Source organism: Peromyscus eremicus, unplaced genomic scaffold (assembly GCF_949786415.1).
Source record: "Peromyscus eremicus unplaced genomic scaffold, PerEre_H2_v1 PerEre#2#unplaced_3900, whole genome shotgun sequence".
NCBI lineage: Eukaryota > Metazoa > Chordata > Mammalia > Rodentia > Cricetidae > Peromyscus > Peromyscus eremicus.
In genome coordinates this window covers 4,517-20,169 of record NW_026738133.1, presented here as the reverse complement: position 1 = coordinate 20,169, position 15,653 = coordinate 4,517, and the positions used below count along the sequence as shown (strand labels likewise).

At 51.5% G+C, this 15,653-nt stretch overlaps 1 protein-coding gene across 1 annotated transcript; it reads left to right on the top strand.

Moving 5' to 3' along the window:
- The first annotated feature begins 1,116 nt into the window (after nt 1–1,116).
- Clstn3 (calsyntenin 3) lies at nt 1,117–15,018 on the top strand. The gene is made up of 12 exons (XM_059253251.1): nt 1,117–1,180; nt 3,359–3,481; nt 3,898–4,093; nt 5,771–5,979; nt 6,246–6,395; nt 6,606–6,791; nt 7,178–7,459; nt 8,352–8,464; nt 13,033–13,195; nt 13,761–13,814; nt 14,578–14,735; nt 14,866–15,018. The coding sequence occupies exons 1-12, from the start codon at nt 1,117–1,119 to the stop codon at nt 15,016–15,018; spliced, it is 1,851 nt and encodes a 616-aa protein (XP_059109234.1).
- The last annotated feature ends 635 nt before the right edge of the window (nt 15,019–15,653 follow it).

Genomic DNA, 15,653 nt, shown 5'->3' with positions numbered 1-15,653 from the left:
GGGAGGGCTGAGGATTTTATACTCTGGTTTGGGATCCAGGGTGTTCCTCTCAATCCTGAGTCCTGGATACCATCACCTGTCACTCCTTATCAAGACACATCATCATAATGGCTTGGGTGGGATATTGAAATCATTGTATATCCTGCCCCCAGCTGCCCACTAGTCTCCCAAACTGGCCCGCGCTCTTGTCTCTGGCTTCACAAGCTGTAGGGTGGCTCCATCATGGTTTAAGGTCTGGAATTCAGGGACTGTAAGAAGTAGGAGAAAGAGAGCTTGACATTCCAGGTGCTGGTAGATCCTGCCGAGAGGGGTGCAGGAAGTCCCCCCTCTTCCTCATCTCAGGCCCCTGTCATGCTTTCGCTGTCCCTCCTTTGGTTGCCGTGGGGCCCTGGGTTGAAACCGAAATGCTAGAATTTCTCGTGTTCGTGCTGAAGGTTTTGCCTCCCGGTTCCCAGAAAGCACACAGCAGGGATAGCTGACGGAACGGGCTGTGAAAAGAGGTTAATGCAGAGTTGGGGGTGGGTGACGTGGATACTGCCTCTCTTGGCCACCCTCAAGTCTGTTGACGTCTCCCGTCCTCACCCCACCTCCGGGATTTCAGCTAGGTCTTCCGATGCCCCCCCCCCCCCCGCGGCTTTCCAGCTTCCTCTCTGGCCCCCGCAGTTCTCTGCTCCCCCAAACTGCAGCCAGGGGAAAAAGCCCTAACACATTCTCCCGCCCCTGCTCCCCAGTCGCATTGGTTCTCTACCCTCCCTGCAGCACCTGGCGCCCCCGGTCTTCCAATTGGCCAGCGGCCCCATCAATCCTTGCCTGGCTGTGCTGATGTCATCCTGCAGTAGCGGGGATGGGGTGGGAGTGAGTGAGAGAGCGAGCGAGCGAGCGAGAGTGAGGACGCTGGGCTGGAGAGCAAGGGAAGCCGCTGCAAGTCTCGGCCACCGAGCGGGTCTGCACGCATCTGCTGTATGGACCAGCGTGGTCAGCAAGCTCCTTTCTGATCTTGTCCCACTGCCCTCCCCTCCTTGCAGACGTTCTGCATCCCTCCCCCAAGGTGGCATTAGCAGGCTTGAGGCTCCCAGGGGACGGGAACGCCTGGCCTGGCGTGCTTTACAGCGCACCATGACCCTCCTACTGCTGTCCCTCTTGATGGCCTCTCTGCTCCAGCTCAGCTCTGGCAACAAAGGTGAGAGAGACCGGGATGGGGGCCTCCGAACTGGGGCGTCGGGCTGAGTGATGTGGGGGTATGGAGGGAAGGAGATGTGGAGACTCTGGCGCATGACAGGTGTCCTTTCCCTTCTGACTGCCTCTTTCCATCCATTCCTCAGACCTCTTCCCTTCACCCATCTCACCTCCAAGGGCCACCTCCTCCTCTCTGGTCCATCTCTACATGTGCTCGCCCAGCATCCTGCTTGTATTTGGTCTCCATTCCCACCTAGGGTCTCTCTGCCCCCTCCCCCAACTCCTCCATGCTGCTAGACACCTCCTGTCTCAAAGGAACTTGCTCTCCGAGGGTGACATTCCCTCAGCTTCGTTTTCACTGGGTGTGCACACTAAGGGTGTGTGGCCGATCCATCTGGGGAGAAACTGTGTACCACAGCTCAGCAATTCCGAGCACGTATATTTTTTCCATGTCCCTCTGCATCCAAACCCTTCTGCATGCATCCGCTGGGTGGTGGGTGACCACAGCTGCCCTCTCTGGCAGACAGCAGATAAATTCAGTTGGGTGAGACCGTCAGGGGGAGGGGGAGGGGGAGGGTGGGGCCAGGGGCAGAGGGTTCAGGTAGGCAGAGGGGAGGGAGAAAGGCTGGAAAGGGCAGAAAGAGGTGTGGGGTGCTCCAGGAAAGAGGTGAGAAGTGAGAGGAGGAGTGGAAAGGGAATAAGAAGGGGTGGGGAAGGAGAAAGGTAGAGACAGAGAAGGAGGGAGGGAAATCAGCAGGAAAGGTGAGAAGTGGGGGAGGAGGGAGCCAAGAAGAATGGACACAGGACAGCCACAGGAGAGGGATGGGGAGAAGGGCTCAGGGGCCATAGGAGACACAAGGTTGCAGGATGCCTGGCTCTGTCCTTGGTGGTTCTGTCTGTCGTCTTCTATGTCTGGCTGGAGCTCCTACTTCGGGATGGTCCTCCTGGCTCTCCAGCCTCCTATCACTTCCCACTTGGCCTCCCATATACCATCTTGAGGCTTTCTCTTCGGCCATTAGGGAAGAGGGTTATGGCGGTCACCCTCATGAAATGGTGAGGCCTGCAGTTTCCAGGACGTTTGTTGGCCTGTGGTTAGAGGAATGAATAGAAATCAGAATTTCTTGCTCATCATGAAATACTGGGGTGAGAGTCCTCTGGTGACTCAGTTTCCCTCTGATGACATATCCTCCCCTCTCTGTGTCTGGCTTTGGGAGCGTGGATGGGCCCAATGGGATTAGGTAGATCAGGTGGTGGAGGTTGGGTCTGGGGATGAGGTAGAAGAGATATGCGTGCCTTTCCTGTAGCCCCTCAAGAGCTTGAGGGGAGTTGGTCCTGGGGAAGAGATTCTACTTGAGAGCGTCTGGGAGAAAGGGTGATGTACGTAGGGTAGAGAAAATTAGGATTCAGTCATAGGTCTATAAGAGTTCAGGAACTGTGGGGTGTGGAGGTCTTGAGAGGACCTAGGAATGTACTGGTTGTGACTGCATTCTCTTGGGTGTGGGGATGGGAAGTAAGGCAGGGATTTGCTGTGTTTCTAGGCCAGCTCTATAATCCCCTAGGACGTCGCCCTGCTGGGTCCAGTCATTTGTCATTGATTGCTCTGCTCTCTCCCTGCCCCTCTCTGTCCCCCTGCGACTGTCCTATATACTTTCCTCTCTCCTTTTCTGGGAGAGTGGCTTGGAGTCTGGGCCGGACTTGGAGAAGTATAGAGTGAAGGGATTTGGGTTGAAATTCAGTATGGGGAGGATAAACCACTGAGATCACAGGAAATTGGCCAATACTCTTCCCTAGTCTGAACTCTTCCTTCACTCATCCCTGTCCTTTCCCAGGATCTTCTAAGGGCCACCATTTTTTTTTCTCTTGAGTCCCTAGTCACCATTTGCCAAGACAAAAAGACAGTATAGGAGATTCTCTACCCCTAACCATGATCCCCAGGGGGGAGAGAGTGGTCCCTTCCTCACAGGGAGGTAGTTGCCATGGAAGCTGCTTATCCTGTTCTATGGAAGGCTGTGACCTCCTACAGAGCCTCTGAGTCCTTCTGTCGCGCACCCTTCTCCCTCCTGCAAGGTGGCAAGACGTGGAAAGGGTGTTGATCTAGGGTGTGGGCTTAACAAGGGCTGCATCCTGGGAGTGGAGGTTCAGCTCATAAGTACTTTCTCTCCTCTCCCTGGGGTGGGGCCAGCCAACAAGCACAAGCCATGGATCGAGGCCGAGTACCAGGGCATTGTCATGGAGAACGACAACACGGTCCTGTTGAATCCACCACTCTTTGCCTTGGACAAAGATGCCCCGCTGCGCTATGCAGGTAACTGGGGCTGCCGCGGTGGGATTGGGAAAAATGACTGGGAAGACAGAAGGCAAGAGAGGGGTGGGAGGTCCTGGTAGCGGGAGCGATGGGGAAGGGGGGCACAGGCCTGGGGAAAGCATCAGGGAAAGGGAGGTGCAAGAAGGGGGATGGGCTGCACAGAAGAGTGAAGATGTAGCAATAGAGTTGAGCAGCCAGGGATTAAACACAAGAGATTTTGCAGACCTCAGCCCTGCTGGCTCTGAGTGTGGTGCTCAGGGAAGCTGGGGATCATTGATACTCAGGTCATCAGGAGAAGGGGTTGGAGTTTGGGAGGAGATGTGCAACTGGGCACGGCCCAGGCAAGGAGACTGAGGGCTGGAAGGAGATGCTCTGGGTCACGTGGGGACTCATTTCTTCTCTTCCTGCCTTGCCAGGTGAGATCTGTGGCTTCCGGCTGCATGGATCTGGGGTACCCTTTGAGGCTGTGATCCTGGACAAGGCAACAGGTGAAGGGCTGATCCGGGCCAAGGAGCCCGTGGACTGTGAGGCCCAGAAGGAACACACCTTTACCATCCAGGCTTATGACTGTGGCGAGGGGCCCGATGGCACCAACACCAAGAAGTCTCACAAGTGAGGGAAACCTACCCCATGCCTGTTTGCTATGACACCCTTCTCCTTCCTTCAACAATGGTCTCTCAGAGATGGGGCTCTCCTTCGTAAGCTAAGACTGTGACGCTTAGTCCAGCAAGTTCAGTCATTTCAGCCTCTTGTTGTCAGAGGACAGACCAACCGGAACCTGGGGATGGAACCCACAGGTTTCTAACCTCTGATGCCTCTCAGTGCCAGGGAAGCCCTCTACCAATGGGCTATGTCTCCAGCCCCAAATTTACTCTGACAAAGTTACTACCAAAAATGAGTAATAATGCCCACTTTATTCTTTCTCTGTGTCAACTGATTATTGTTTGTTCTAGTGTAATAATAGTAGGCTTTCTTAGTCCCTGACCATACTGACTGACTGTCACCCTACCCCTGCTATTCATAGAGTTTAGGGGTCTCCGGTCAAGGTCACAAGCGTGCAGGAGGATTCAGTGGCCACTCATCCCATTTTGCTTCTTGCAATCTTGGACAATGTACTCAGACATTCTGGACTTGCTTCTCTTTGTCTACAAGACAGAGGTGTTGCTAGGAAGCTTATGGGAGATGGCTGGTATAAAAAGTGTGTCCCTTCAAACCTGCTGCACAGCACACGGGCATTGGGCAGAGGCAAGACAAACAGTGAGGAAGAGATGAGAACATTCCACACGCAGCCAGACCCTTCCATGTGGCCCTCTGGTCCATTTGCAGCACACAGCATACATCGGGCGTGTGACATACACACAGCTGGGAGGGGCCAGGGAAGGGAGGGATGTGAGAGCATGGAAGAGGACTGCTCTCAGACACCTACATCTGTCACCAGCCAACTTCTCACTAGACAATGGGAGACAGGCCAGTCATAAGGGATCCCGGGCCACTGAGAGGCATCAGAGGTTAGAAAGCTCTTTGTGACTCAGGTTCCCACTTAGAGACAAGGCCTTTGCCTCTGAGCCTGGAGCCTGGCTCTTAGCGCATAGAATGAAGGTCCTAGACCCAGCTCTGTTTGCCTGGGAAGGTGTGTGAGTCAGGAAGGGCCATGGCTGAGACATAGTTTAGACAGGTGAACTACTCAGATGTATCAACTTATGACTCCCCGTCAAATGCCACTTCCCTGATGGCTGGTTTTAACTTTTTTTTTTTTTTTTTTTTTTTTTTGTCTATATCTTTCTCGTTTCTTCTGTAAGATTTGACTTTTGTTAAATCAGGGACCTGCCAAATTCACTTATTTGTTTTTATTGTTTTGGCCATTCCACTCACCTTGGCATCCCATTGAGGGTTCCCCAACTACACTGAGATCTGTGTGTGTTATGAGATGTGTAGATAGGCAGGAGCAGGCAGTTGAAAGGTATTAGATATGTACTGAACCTATTTATTCTCTTCCTCCTCCTTCTCTCCAGCCTTCTGGACAGAAATCACCAAGATGGCTTCTGGTGTTCTCTAGGCTTGCTCCTTCTTTCCCAGTCATTGGCCCTTTCCTTGGGCCCTCTCCCTTGCATGGTTTTATAGCTGTTATGAGTCGAGCACAGCCTAGTGCCCTGCGGAGTGGGATGAGCCGTCTCAAGGGTAGACTGGCTCCCTCCTCCTCTCAGTCCCCATCTGGATTCCTGATTGCATTTTGCTCGGTGTTTGCAGCTGCCTAATGCTTCCATGTCTGTTCTGTTCCTGTGGGTGCAGGGCGACTGTGCATGTTCGGGTCAATGATGTGAATGAGTTTGCCCCAGTGTTTGTGGAGCGCCTGTACCGTGCTGCGGTGACGGAGGGGAAGCTGTATGATCGCATCTTACGCGTGGAAGCCATTGATGGGGACTGTTCCCCTCAGTACAGCCAGATCTGCTACTATGAGATCCTTACACCCAACACCCCTTTCCTCATCGACAATGACGGTGAGCCTTCTCTCTGTCCCTTCTCACTGCCCAGCACCCTCTGCTCTCTGGATGACTGACCCAGGGCATTGCTCTTTACTCCTGCCCCTCCCCACAGACCCTCATTTCCTCTTTGTCCCTGTGTGAGGGCCCTTTTCTTCCCGGATACCTCCTTCCCACATTCTGCTGATAAATGCTCCCGCTGATGCTTACTTGCTTCCTGTGCCTCCCTGGGCTTCCTCTAGCGCACCTGACCTGTCTGTCTATCCTCCCGTTTCCTACCCCAGGCAACATCGAGAACACAGAGAAGCTGCAGTACAGTGGTGAGAAGCTCTACAAGTTCACAGTGACAGCGTACGACTGTGGGAAGAAGCGGGCAGCAGACGATGCAGAGGTGGAGATCCAGGTGAAGCCCACCTGCAAGCCCAGCTGGCAAGGTGAGGCACTCGGCGGGGACCTGCTTGTGAATCCTGTCATGTTCCTTTTTTTCACATTTTCCTCTTACCCCGTCTGATGACCACGGAAGGTAGGGTAGGTGCTGGAAGCACATTTCAGGGCAGGCGGTTTGCCTAGGAGCTGCAGACGGTCAGTGCACACGGCAGGGGGGACTGCCTTACCATCTGCCTTCTCTCCTCTTACCTGTGCAGGCTGGAACAAAAGGATTGAGTATGCCCCGGGAGCCGGAAGCTTGGCTTTGTTCCCGGGCATCCGCCTGGAGACTTGTGATGAACCATTGTGGAACATTCAGGCCACCATAGAGCTGCAGACCAGCCATGTGGCCAAGGGCTGCGACCGAGACAACTACTCGGAAAGGGCACTGAGGAAGCTCTGTGGTGCGTGTGTCCCCCTCCCCCAGGACCATCCCTTCCCAGCCATCCCTCACCTTCTCTGTCCCTTTTCTGAAAGTTGACTCCTGGGGCCGTCACAGGTGTGTGTATCTCCATGGGAGGTGAGGCCTGTGGGTAGCTTGGTGGCCCAAAGAGCAGGTGATGAACAGCTGGACCCGGCACTAGAGGCACCACAGAACAATATTTGGGAGCACTGGAGAGTTGGTGAATGGGTTGAGTTAATGAGAGACATTGCTATCCTTCTCTTGTCTTTGAAAGGCTGCAGGAGGTGGTGCATGGTCGGCTGTCAGTGCCCCCTTTCCTACTTCCTTCCCATTTCCTCATCCGCTGCTTCTCAGCTCTGACACCTGTGCCTCCTGGGCCCTCTGCAGGTGCTGCCACTGGGGAGGTTGACCTGTTGCCCATGCCCGGCCCCAACGCCAACTGGACGGCGGGGCTCTCCGTGCACTACAGCCAGGACAGCAGCCTCATCTACTGGTTCAACGGCACCCAAGCTGTGCAGGTCCCCCTGGGTGGCCCAGCAGGGCTGGGCTCTGGGCCGCAGGATGGCCTCAGTGACCACTTCACCCTGTCCTTCTGGATGAAGCATGGCGTGACTCCCAGCAAGGGGAAGAAGGAGGAGGAGACCATTGTGTGTAACACAGTCCAGAATGGTGAGTCTTCCGTGGGGCCCTAACCTGAGGTGGGACACTGGCTCCTTGTCCCGCATCTGTCACCTGTCATTACCCAGTGCAGACTGTTGACAGGTTTCTTTCCCTCTTTTAATTTGTAAGTTGATGGTGCTAGGTTTTTTTCTTCCTCTTTTGCTATGTAGGCCAGGTTGGCCCTTAGCTTGAACAGTCCTCCTGCATCAGCCTTCTGAGCACTGAGATTTCAGGAAGGTCCCACTGTACTCCCCACACCACCTCAAGAAAAAGAGATGGAGTCTTGCCATGTTGTCTAGACTGTCATGGCTGACCTCGAACTCATGAGCTTAAGAGGTCCTCCTACCTTACTTTGCCTGGTAGCTATGACTATGGCAAATGCCACCATGCACCGTTCATGGGCTAGATTTGCCACCCCTGTAATTCTGTGACTTGCTGAGATGACATTTTGAGATGTCCCTGCTCTGGGTGCAGCGGGACTGACTCCCAGACGACATTGTCCTTCCTGCTGGCAGTTGCATCCCTGTCCAATCTTTTCACCCACAAAGGCCCCACCAGTGCCCATGTAAAGCTGACCCATTTCTCTAGGAGCCGATCGACTCTCTCCACATGCCCCTCTCAATGGTAGTGAGGAAATGAGAGCACAGAAATCAGCTTCGCCAGGCGGTGGTGGCGCACGCCTTTAATCCCAGCACTAGGGAGGCAGAGCCAGGCGGATCTCTGAGTTCGAGGCCAGCCTGGACTACCAAGTGAGTTCCAGGAAAGGCGCAAAGCTACACAGAGAAATCCTGTCTCGAAAAACCGGAAAAAAAAAAAAAAAAGAAATCAGCCTCAACTGTCACTTTGAACCTTTTCTCGCCTCAGCCTGTGTTTGACTCCTGTCCCTTTCCTATCTCCTCAGAGGATGGCTTCTCTCACTACTCACTGACGGTCCACGGCTGCAGAATCGCCTTCCTCTACTGGCCACTGCTTGAGAGTGCACGTCCCGTCAAGTTTCTCTGGAAGCTGGAGCAGGTGAGACAGGGGCCTGCCTCTGAGAGGGCTGGCTGGGTGGAACTAACTTTTAGGGAAGGAGTTTCCAAGCTTCTGGGGTTGTTGTTGTTTTAATTGGCCCTCCTCCAACCTCAGTCCCTGATTAATCTACCCCAGGTTGTCTGGTCCTCTCAAGGCTTGCTGCCTAGAGAAGCATTCGTAGATTGAAGGGAAGTAGGGGCAACTCTCTACTAAACCTGGCTATCCATCTTGGTCCTCGTTTTATTTCATTTTCTTTTCTTTCTTTTTTTCTTTTCTTTTCTTTTTTTTTTTTTTTCCCGAGACAGGGTTTGTCTGTGTAGCTTTGTGCCTTTCCTGGAACTCACTTTGTAGACCGGCTGGCCTCGAACTCACAGAGATCCGCCTGCCTCTGCCTCCTGAGTGCTGGGATTAAAGGCGTGCGCCACCACCGCCTGGCTCATTTTCTTTTTATATATAATACCTATATAATATATTACATAAAATACCTATATAATAACATATGATTATATATAATAATATTATATATAACATCTATATAACAGTATGTGTCCTTGATTCTTAGCTGTAACCAGGAAACCGAGAGATGCTGGGGTCAAGTTCAGTGTTGATTTGGAAGTCTGATGGTTTTCAGTACTAGTCAATTTTTTTTTTTTCAAGACAGGGTTTCTTTGTGTAGCCTTGGCTATCCTAGAATTAGCTCTGTAGACCAGGCTGGCCTCAAAGTCACAGAGATCTACCTGCCTCTGCCTCCCGAGGGCTGGGATTAAAGGCATGCACTACCACTGTCTGGCTAATATTTTTAAAATTTTTAACTTTTCACTTTATGGTATTTATTATTATTTTTTGAGACAGGGTCTCTTTGTAGACCAGGTTGATCTTGAATTTGCTAAGTAGCAGAGGATGACCTTGAACTCTGATCTTCCTGCCTCCACTGCCCAAGTACCTGGATTACAGGTGTGTACCATCATGCCAAGCTCAACTTTAGCCTTTTCACAAGGCTAAAAATAATTCTACATCCTGAGGTGGTTGTATGATCAAATTATACAATAGACCTTTACAGACTTAAAAATGCTCTATATGCGTTAATCTTCTCTATTTTGTCCGTGCTTATGAAGGATAGATAAAAATGCACAAAAGAACTAAGATTCTCTCTTAAGTCAACACTTGGAGTTGCAGTCTGGTTTTTGAGATGGTCTTTATAGTTCAGGCTGGCCTTGAACTTCCAGCCCTCCTGCGTGCTGGGACCATAGGTTTGTGCCACCCTATCCTGTCTATTCCTTCTCCAAGTTGAGTACAAGGGCCAGTGAGAGCCAATTTGAGTTTCCATTGTCTGCCTTTCCTACACACCCCATAAGAGTAATTGATAAATGGAAGAAAGCACAGGAGACAGAAGAGAAGGAAAGGCCTGGGAAACACAAACCTGACACGCGAGGTCTGTTTACAAAAGCTTTGCTGTTTGTAGCACGTTTATAGAGAGATTTGCATTTGCTGCTTCTGGATCTTTCTCCATGTTGTTACCTCCCCCTCTTACCCCTTCCTTTCTTTCTTTTCTGTGGGACACTGAGGATTGAATTTAGGGCCTCGCTCTGCCGCTGAGCTGTGTCCTCAGCCCACCTTTTACTTTTTATTTTGAGACAAGGTTTCATTCACTAAGTTGCCCATGTTGGCTTTTAACTCACTGTGTAGCCAAGGCTGTCCTTGAACTTGTGATCATTTCGTCCCAGCCTCCCAAGGAGCTGGGATTATAGGCCTGTTCACCATGCCAGGCTAGAGTGTGTGTGTGTGTATGTGTGTGTGTGTGTGTGTGTGTGTGTGTGTGTGTGTGTGTGTGCATGTGTGTATGTATACGTGTGTGTGTGTGTGTGTGTGTGTGTGTGTGTGTGTGTATGTATATGTGTGTATATGTGTGTAGGTGTGTGTGTGTATGTGTTGCTGGGGACTGAATACAGGGCCTTACATGTGCTAGGGTAGAGCTCTGTCACTGAGCTACATCCCTAGTTCTTCTCTTTAAAATTTTCTTTATCATTTATTTAAAACAGCTATTAAACACAAATTAAGTGCTTGCTTTTTCAATGGATAGACTCTAAGGGTACAATGGAGTTTAATAATATGAATCAAAATACTCAGTTTCGTTTAGCTTATGTTTTAGTTGGGTAGGTAAGCTGTTATCTTTTTCTTTTTTCCTCCCTTGTCTTCTGTTTCTCTCCCCATCTCCTCTTTTTGGCAGAGCTGGGGATCTAGCCCAGGACCCAGTGTGTGCCAAGTCAGTCCTTGACCCTAACCTAGCTTCTAGAGGAGGTGGAGTTAAAAAAAATCTAAATAGGAGCAGCAGATGGGAAATCTCTGAGGCAAGGAAGAGATGAGTGGGGCTGAGTCACAGCAGACAACCAGGAAGGGCTGAGGGGTGCTTGGAGAATGGACTGCGGCTTCTGGGAGCCTTTGTCTGAAGGCCTAAGGCAGGACTGTGACTTGGTCAGAGTTGTAATTGAAGATGGTCACTTGGGTAGTTGTGGGAGGACTATACTGATGAGGTAGAGGGGTGGAAGCAAGCCAGGCCTGGTGGCACAGGCCAGTGATCCCAGCTACCCCAGAGGTTGAGGCAGGAGGATTGAAAGTTCAAGACTCTCCTGGCAATTTAGTGAGACTTTGTTTTTGTTTTTTAAGTATCATCACCATCACCATCACCATCACCACCACCACCACCATCACCACCACCATCATCATCATCATCATCATCACCACCACCACCACCACCATCACCATCACCACCACCACCACCACCACCACCACCATCACCACCACCACCACCACCATCATCATCATCACCACCACCACCACCACCATCACCACCACCACCACCACCATCATCATCACCACCACCACCATCATCATCACCACCACCACCACCACTATCACCACCACTACCACCACCACCACCACCACCACCACCACCACCACCACCATCACCACCACCACCACCACCACCACCACCACCACCACCACCACCACCGTTTGTTAGGGGTATAGCTCAGTTGGCTGAGTGCCTTCCTACTGACGGCAGTCTAGAGAGAGAGAGTCCTACACAGAAACCCACAGCTGTTAGTTTGGCCCTGGGAGGAAACCGTCTGTTGGTGGTTTGGGTGTGGAGGATGGGATATGAGAGGAACAGGGAACAATTCTAGGCTAATTCTGCAGCACCACATAAGACCAGGTGTCACGGCGCATTGGGGAAGTCAGAAGTTCAAGGTCTTGATGAGGTTGAGGCTAGCCCCAGGCAACATGAGACTTTGACTCAAAAAACCCAAACCATCAGGTATGATGGCTCTTGGCTCACACCATTAATCCCAACACTCCAGAGGCAGAGGCAGGTGGGTCTCAGTGAGTTTGAGGACATCTAGGTCTAAAAAGTGAGTTCCAGGCCAGCCAGGGCTACATAGAGAGATGCTGCCTCAAACAAACAAACAAACAAACAAACAAGCCCCAAACCAACCATCCAAAGCAGAAATAAAAAGTCGGAAAAAGACTGGACCAGGGATATTCTTAGAGGTAGAGTGCTTGCCTCAGAAGCTCAAAGCCCTAGGTTCTTTCTCCAGTTCAAAGAAGAAAGAGGAGGTACAAAAGGGCCTGGGGACTCACGGATATGGGACCATGGAGATGGAGAGTCCTACATAGCAACCCACAGTTGTTAGTTTTGTTAGGTCCTGAGACGAAAGCACCTGCTGGTGGTCTGGGTGTGGAGGATGGGATGTGAGGGGAGCTGGGAAGCATATTGGCTTCCATCTCATGCGTGTTAAGTTTGAGATGGCCATGAGACATCTGAGTGGAAAGCCCAGAATCTGGGGAGTGCTCTGGGCTGGAGATGGGCATGGCGGTGTTACCAGTGTAAATGTGGACTGATGGACAGTCCTGTGAACAGACTAGGACACTCCTAAGGAAGAGGATGTAGAGCAGGTAAGGGAGAGTGCCTGTGCCTCAGCCTTGAGGGATCCCAACACTGGGAAGTAGGTAAGGAAGAGACTCCTACGCCTTCCTCTCCCATCTCGATGACTCCAGGAGAAATGGCAAAGTGAAACAGCAGATGTCCCAGAGGTTCCTGTTGGGTTAGAAACCACCCTGGAAATCACAATGTCGTCCATCTATCCATTCATAAATATCTTTGGAGAAATTCATTTACAACATAGTGGTTTTTTTTTTTTTTTTTTGGTTGTTGTTATTTTATTTTTTTGAGACAAGAGCTTTTTGTGTTACCAAGCTGACTTTCATACTCCTGGACTCGAGTGATCCTCTTGTCTCATCCTCCTGAATTGCTGGACTTTAGGCATGTACTCCTGTGCCTAGCTCTATTTGTAGGGTTAAAGGTTCCCCCAACTCATGGAGTTTTCTATAGAAGGTTGCCTGCCTTGCAGATTTTGGACAAGGATACTATTCCTTGAGCTGGGTGGGTAGCCTTGCTGGTAGAACTGGGGATGTATAGGACTGTCCTGTCTCCAGGACATGGAGCAGGGTTGGGGCTAGTTCCTTGGAGAGCAAGTAACTGAGAAGCTCTGGCCCTCACTCTGTACCCTCAGGTATGTGATGACGAATGGCACCACTATGCCCTGAACCTCGAGTTCCCCACAGTCACACTCTACACCGATGGCATCTCCTTCGACCCTGCTCTCATCCATGACAACGGTCTCATCCACCCACCCAGGAGAGAACCTGCACTCATGATTGGGGCCTGCTGGACTGGTGGGTCCCCTGATCTTCTCAGTAAAGACTCAGTGGCTTGGGGCTGAGGGGAGGTGGTCAGGTGAGGAGCGAGGCTGGCCTGTCCCTCTGCAGAGGCTACCTCCTGCATCTCTGTACAGCTGGGCAGGGTGATGACTCCCGATAATCTCTGCTGGAGGAGGCCTGTGCTTCTGATACTACCGCCCCCCACCCCCATTGTGTGGATCAGTACCTTAAACTTGGTGGAATTTCCACCCACAAATCTACAGTATAACTCCAGCCAGGTCTCACTTTGTTCCCTCAAAGAGATGATGGTGTCCACAGCCTCTCCCTTGCAGGAGGACAGGAATCTTTCAGAGGACTGTTAGTTTTCTGTTTGTGGACTTATCTTACCAGAACCTTCCTGTCTCCTCAGCAGCAGAGTCATCTGTAACAGAGGTCTGCAAGATTAGGGCATGGCATAAGAGGGGTTGGGACTCTGCTGAGAGGCTGTAAATGCTACAAGGCGTGAGAGGATTTAGGGGAATTACAGACCTTCTTGTCACAGCCCTCTGCTCACTGCCACTTCTCCCCCCTTGGTTCCCAGAAGAGAAGAACAAAGAGAAGGAAAAAGGAGACAACAATACAGACGCAACCCCAGGTACACCGTGTATAAGAACTGGAGACCAGAGTTCTAATCTCAGCTGTCAGCCCCAAGCCAGCCTCTCTAGTGTCTGCTTCACAGACACTCCGCCATGGTACAGAGTCTCTGGACCATACCAAGCAGGTGTCCTTGGGCATAGCTTGGCTGGATTCTGGGGAGGTTTTTTTTTTTTTTTTTTTTCCCCTGCTCACAGAATGTAGTAATGCTTCAATGCTTCTCTTGCCGACTTTCCATGTGGCAGAAAACAGGTAGCAGGAGGGGACAGTCTAGGCATCTGTGAAGATCACACACATTCATCCTGGTCTCCCTGCATGTCCCTGGACAGACTGCCTCTCTCACAGTTTCCTCATTTCCTGGTGGTTTCTAATGTTCCTCTTCTTGACTGTGGTTTTCCCCTTCTCTCTCCTCAGAAACTTTTTGTGTCCACTCCTCCTCCTCCCCTTCCTCCTTATTATGTTTTTCCTCCTCCCTTTCTCATTTTTCTTCTCCCTGTGTGCTGCTAGGGGTGGAACCCAGAGCCTCACACATGCTAGGCGAAAATTCCGTCCTGCCTTTTGGCACATCGGTCTTCTCTATCCCACCCCTAGCCCCATTTTTTCTCGCCTCTCATCTCTTTTATTTCCGCATTTTCGTTTTCTTTCTGGAGCCTTCTATATGTTCTCCCTTTCCTGTTTCCATCGGCCCCACCCTCGGTCCCACCTTTCCTCTGCTCCTCTTTTCTCCTCTCACCACCTGGCCTGCCCCTGTGTTCCCGCCCTAGGAGACCCCTTGCTGATCCACCACTACTTCCACGGCTACCTGGCTGGTTTCAGCGTGCGCTCAGGTCGCCTGGAGAGCCGTGAGGTCATCGAGTGCCTCTATGCATGTCGGGAGGGGCTGGACTATAGGGATTTCGAGAGCCTGGGCAAAGGCATGAAGGTATAGCCCCGTCCACTCCCTCTCTTTCCCGGCATGCCCCTGCCCCTCCCCTTGGCCCCTCTACACTTGTGCACCTTTCCTCTCCTGCCTCCTGGTGTCGCTCTCAGCCATGTCTGTGTCTGGGACCCAGGTCCACGTGAACCCCTCGCAGTCCCTGCTCACCCTGGAGGGGGATGATGTGGAGACCTTCAACCATGCCCTGCAGCATGTGGCTTACATGAACACTCTGCGCTTTGCCACACCCGGCGTCAGGCCCCTGCGCCTCACCACCGCTGTCAAGTGAGTGTCGGGTGGGAGGTCAGATCATAGAGCAGGGCCAGTGTCACTCTTTGTCTTAGGACATCACTAGAGCTAGCCATACCTTCATTTCATGTCCCTCCCTGAGCACCGAGAGAGGACAGCTGACCTGTTGAAGGTCATATTGGTAGAAGAGCTTGGACCAGAATCAGGTTTCCCAGTCTGTTCCTCTCTGCGAAACTGTGTTGCCAGGATTTGGGGGTTCTGATCTTCTCTATGCTGATACATAAAGTGGGACAGAGAAGATTGGAAACTGGGGGACCTGGCATTAATTCTGACTCCATACTAATTGTTTGGATGACCTTGGGCAAATGGTGAGCGCTGCTTGGTTTTGCCTATTTTAATCTTACTTCACCAAGTTCTTGCAAAATGAGTCTGATGAACCCAGGCCATGAATGGTCCCAGGCCAAATCCGGCCTGCTGTCTACTCTGGAAAGTTTTAGTGGCACGCAGCCCTGCCTGTTTGCATACTGTTCATGGCTGCTTTTAGAGTGTGCTGGCAGGTGAGTAGCTGGGACGGGGACTGTGTATCTCCAAAAGAGAGAGATGATTGTCCTTTACAGGGAAAGCCTGATGAACTTTGCATTTTAATGGGATGATTTTTGAATTATTTAGCAGAAA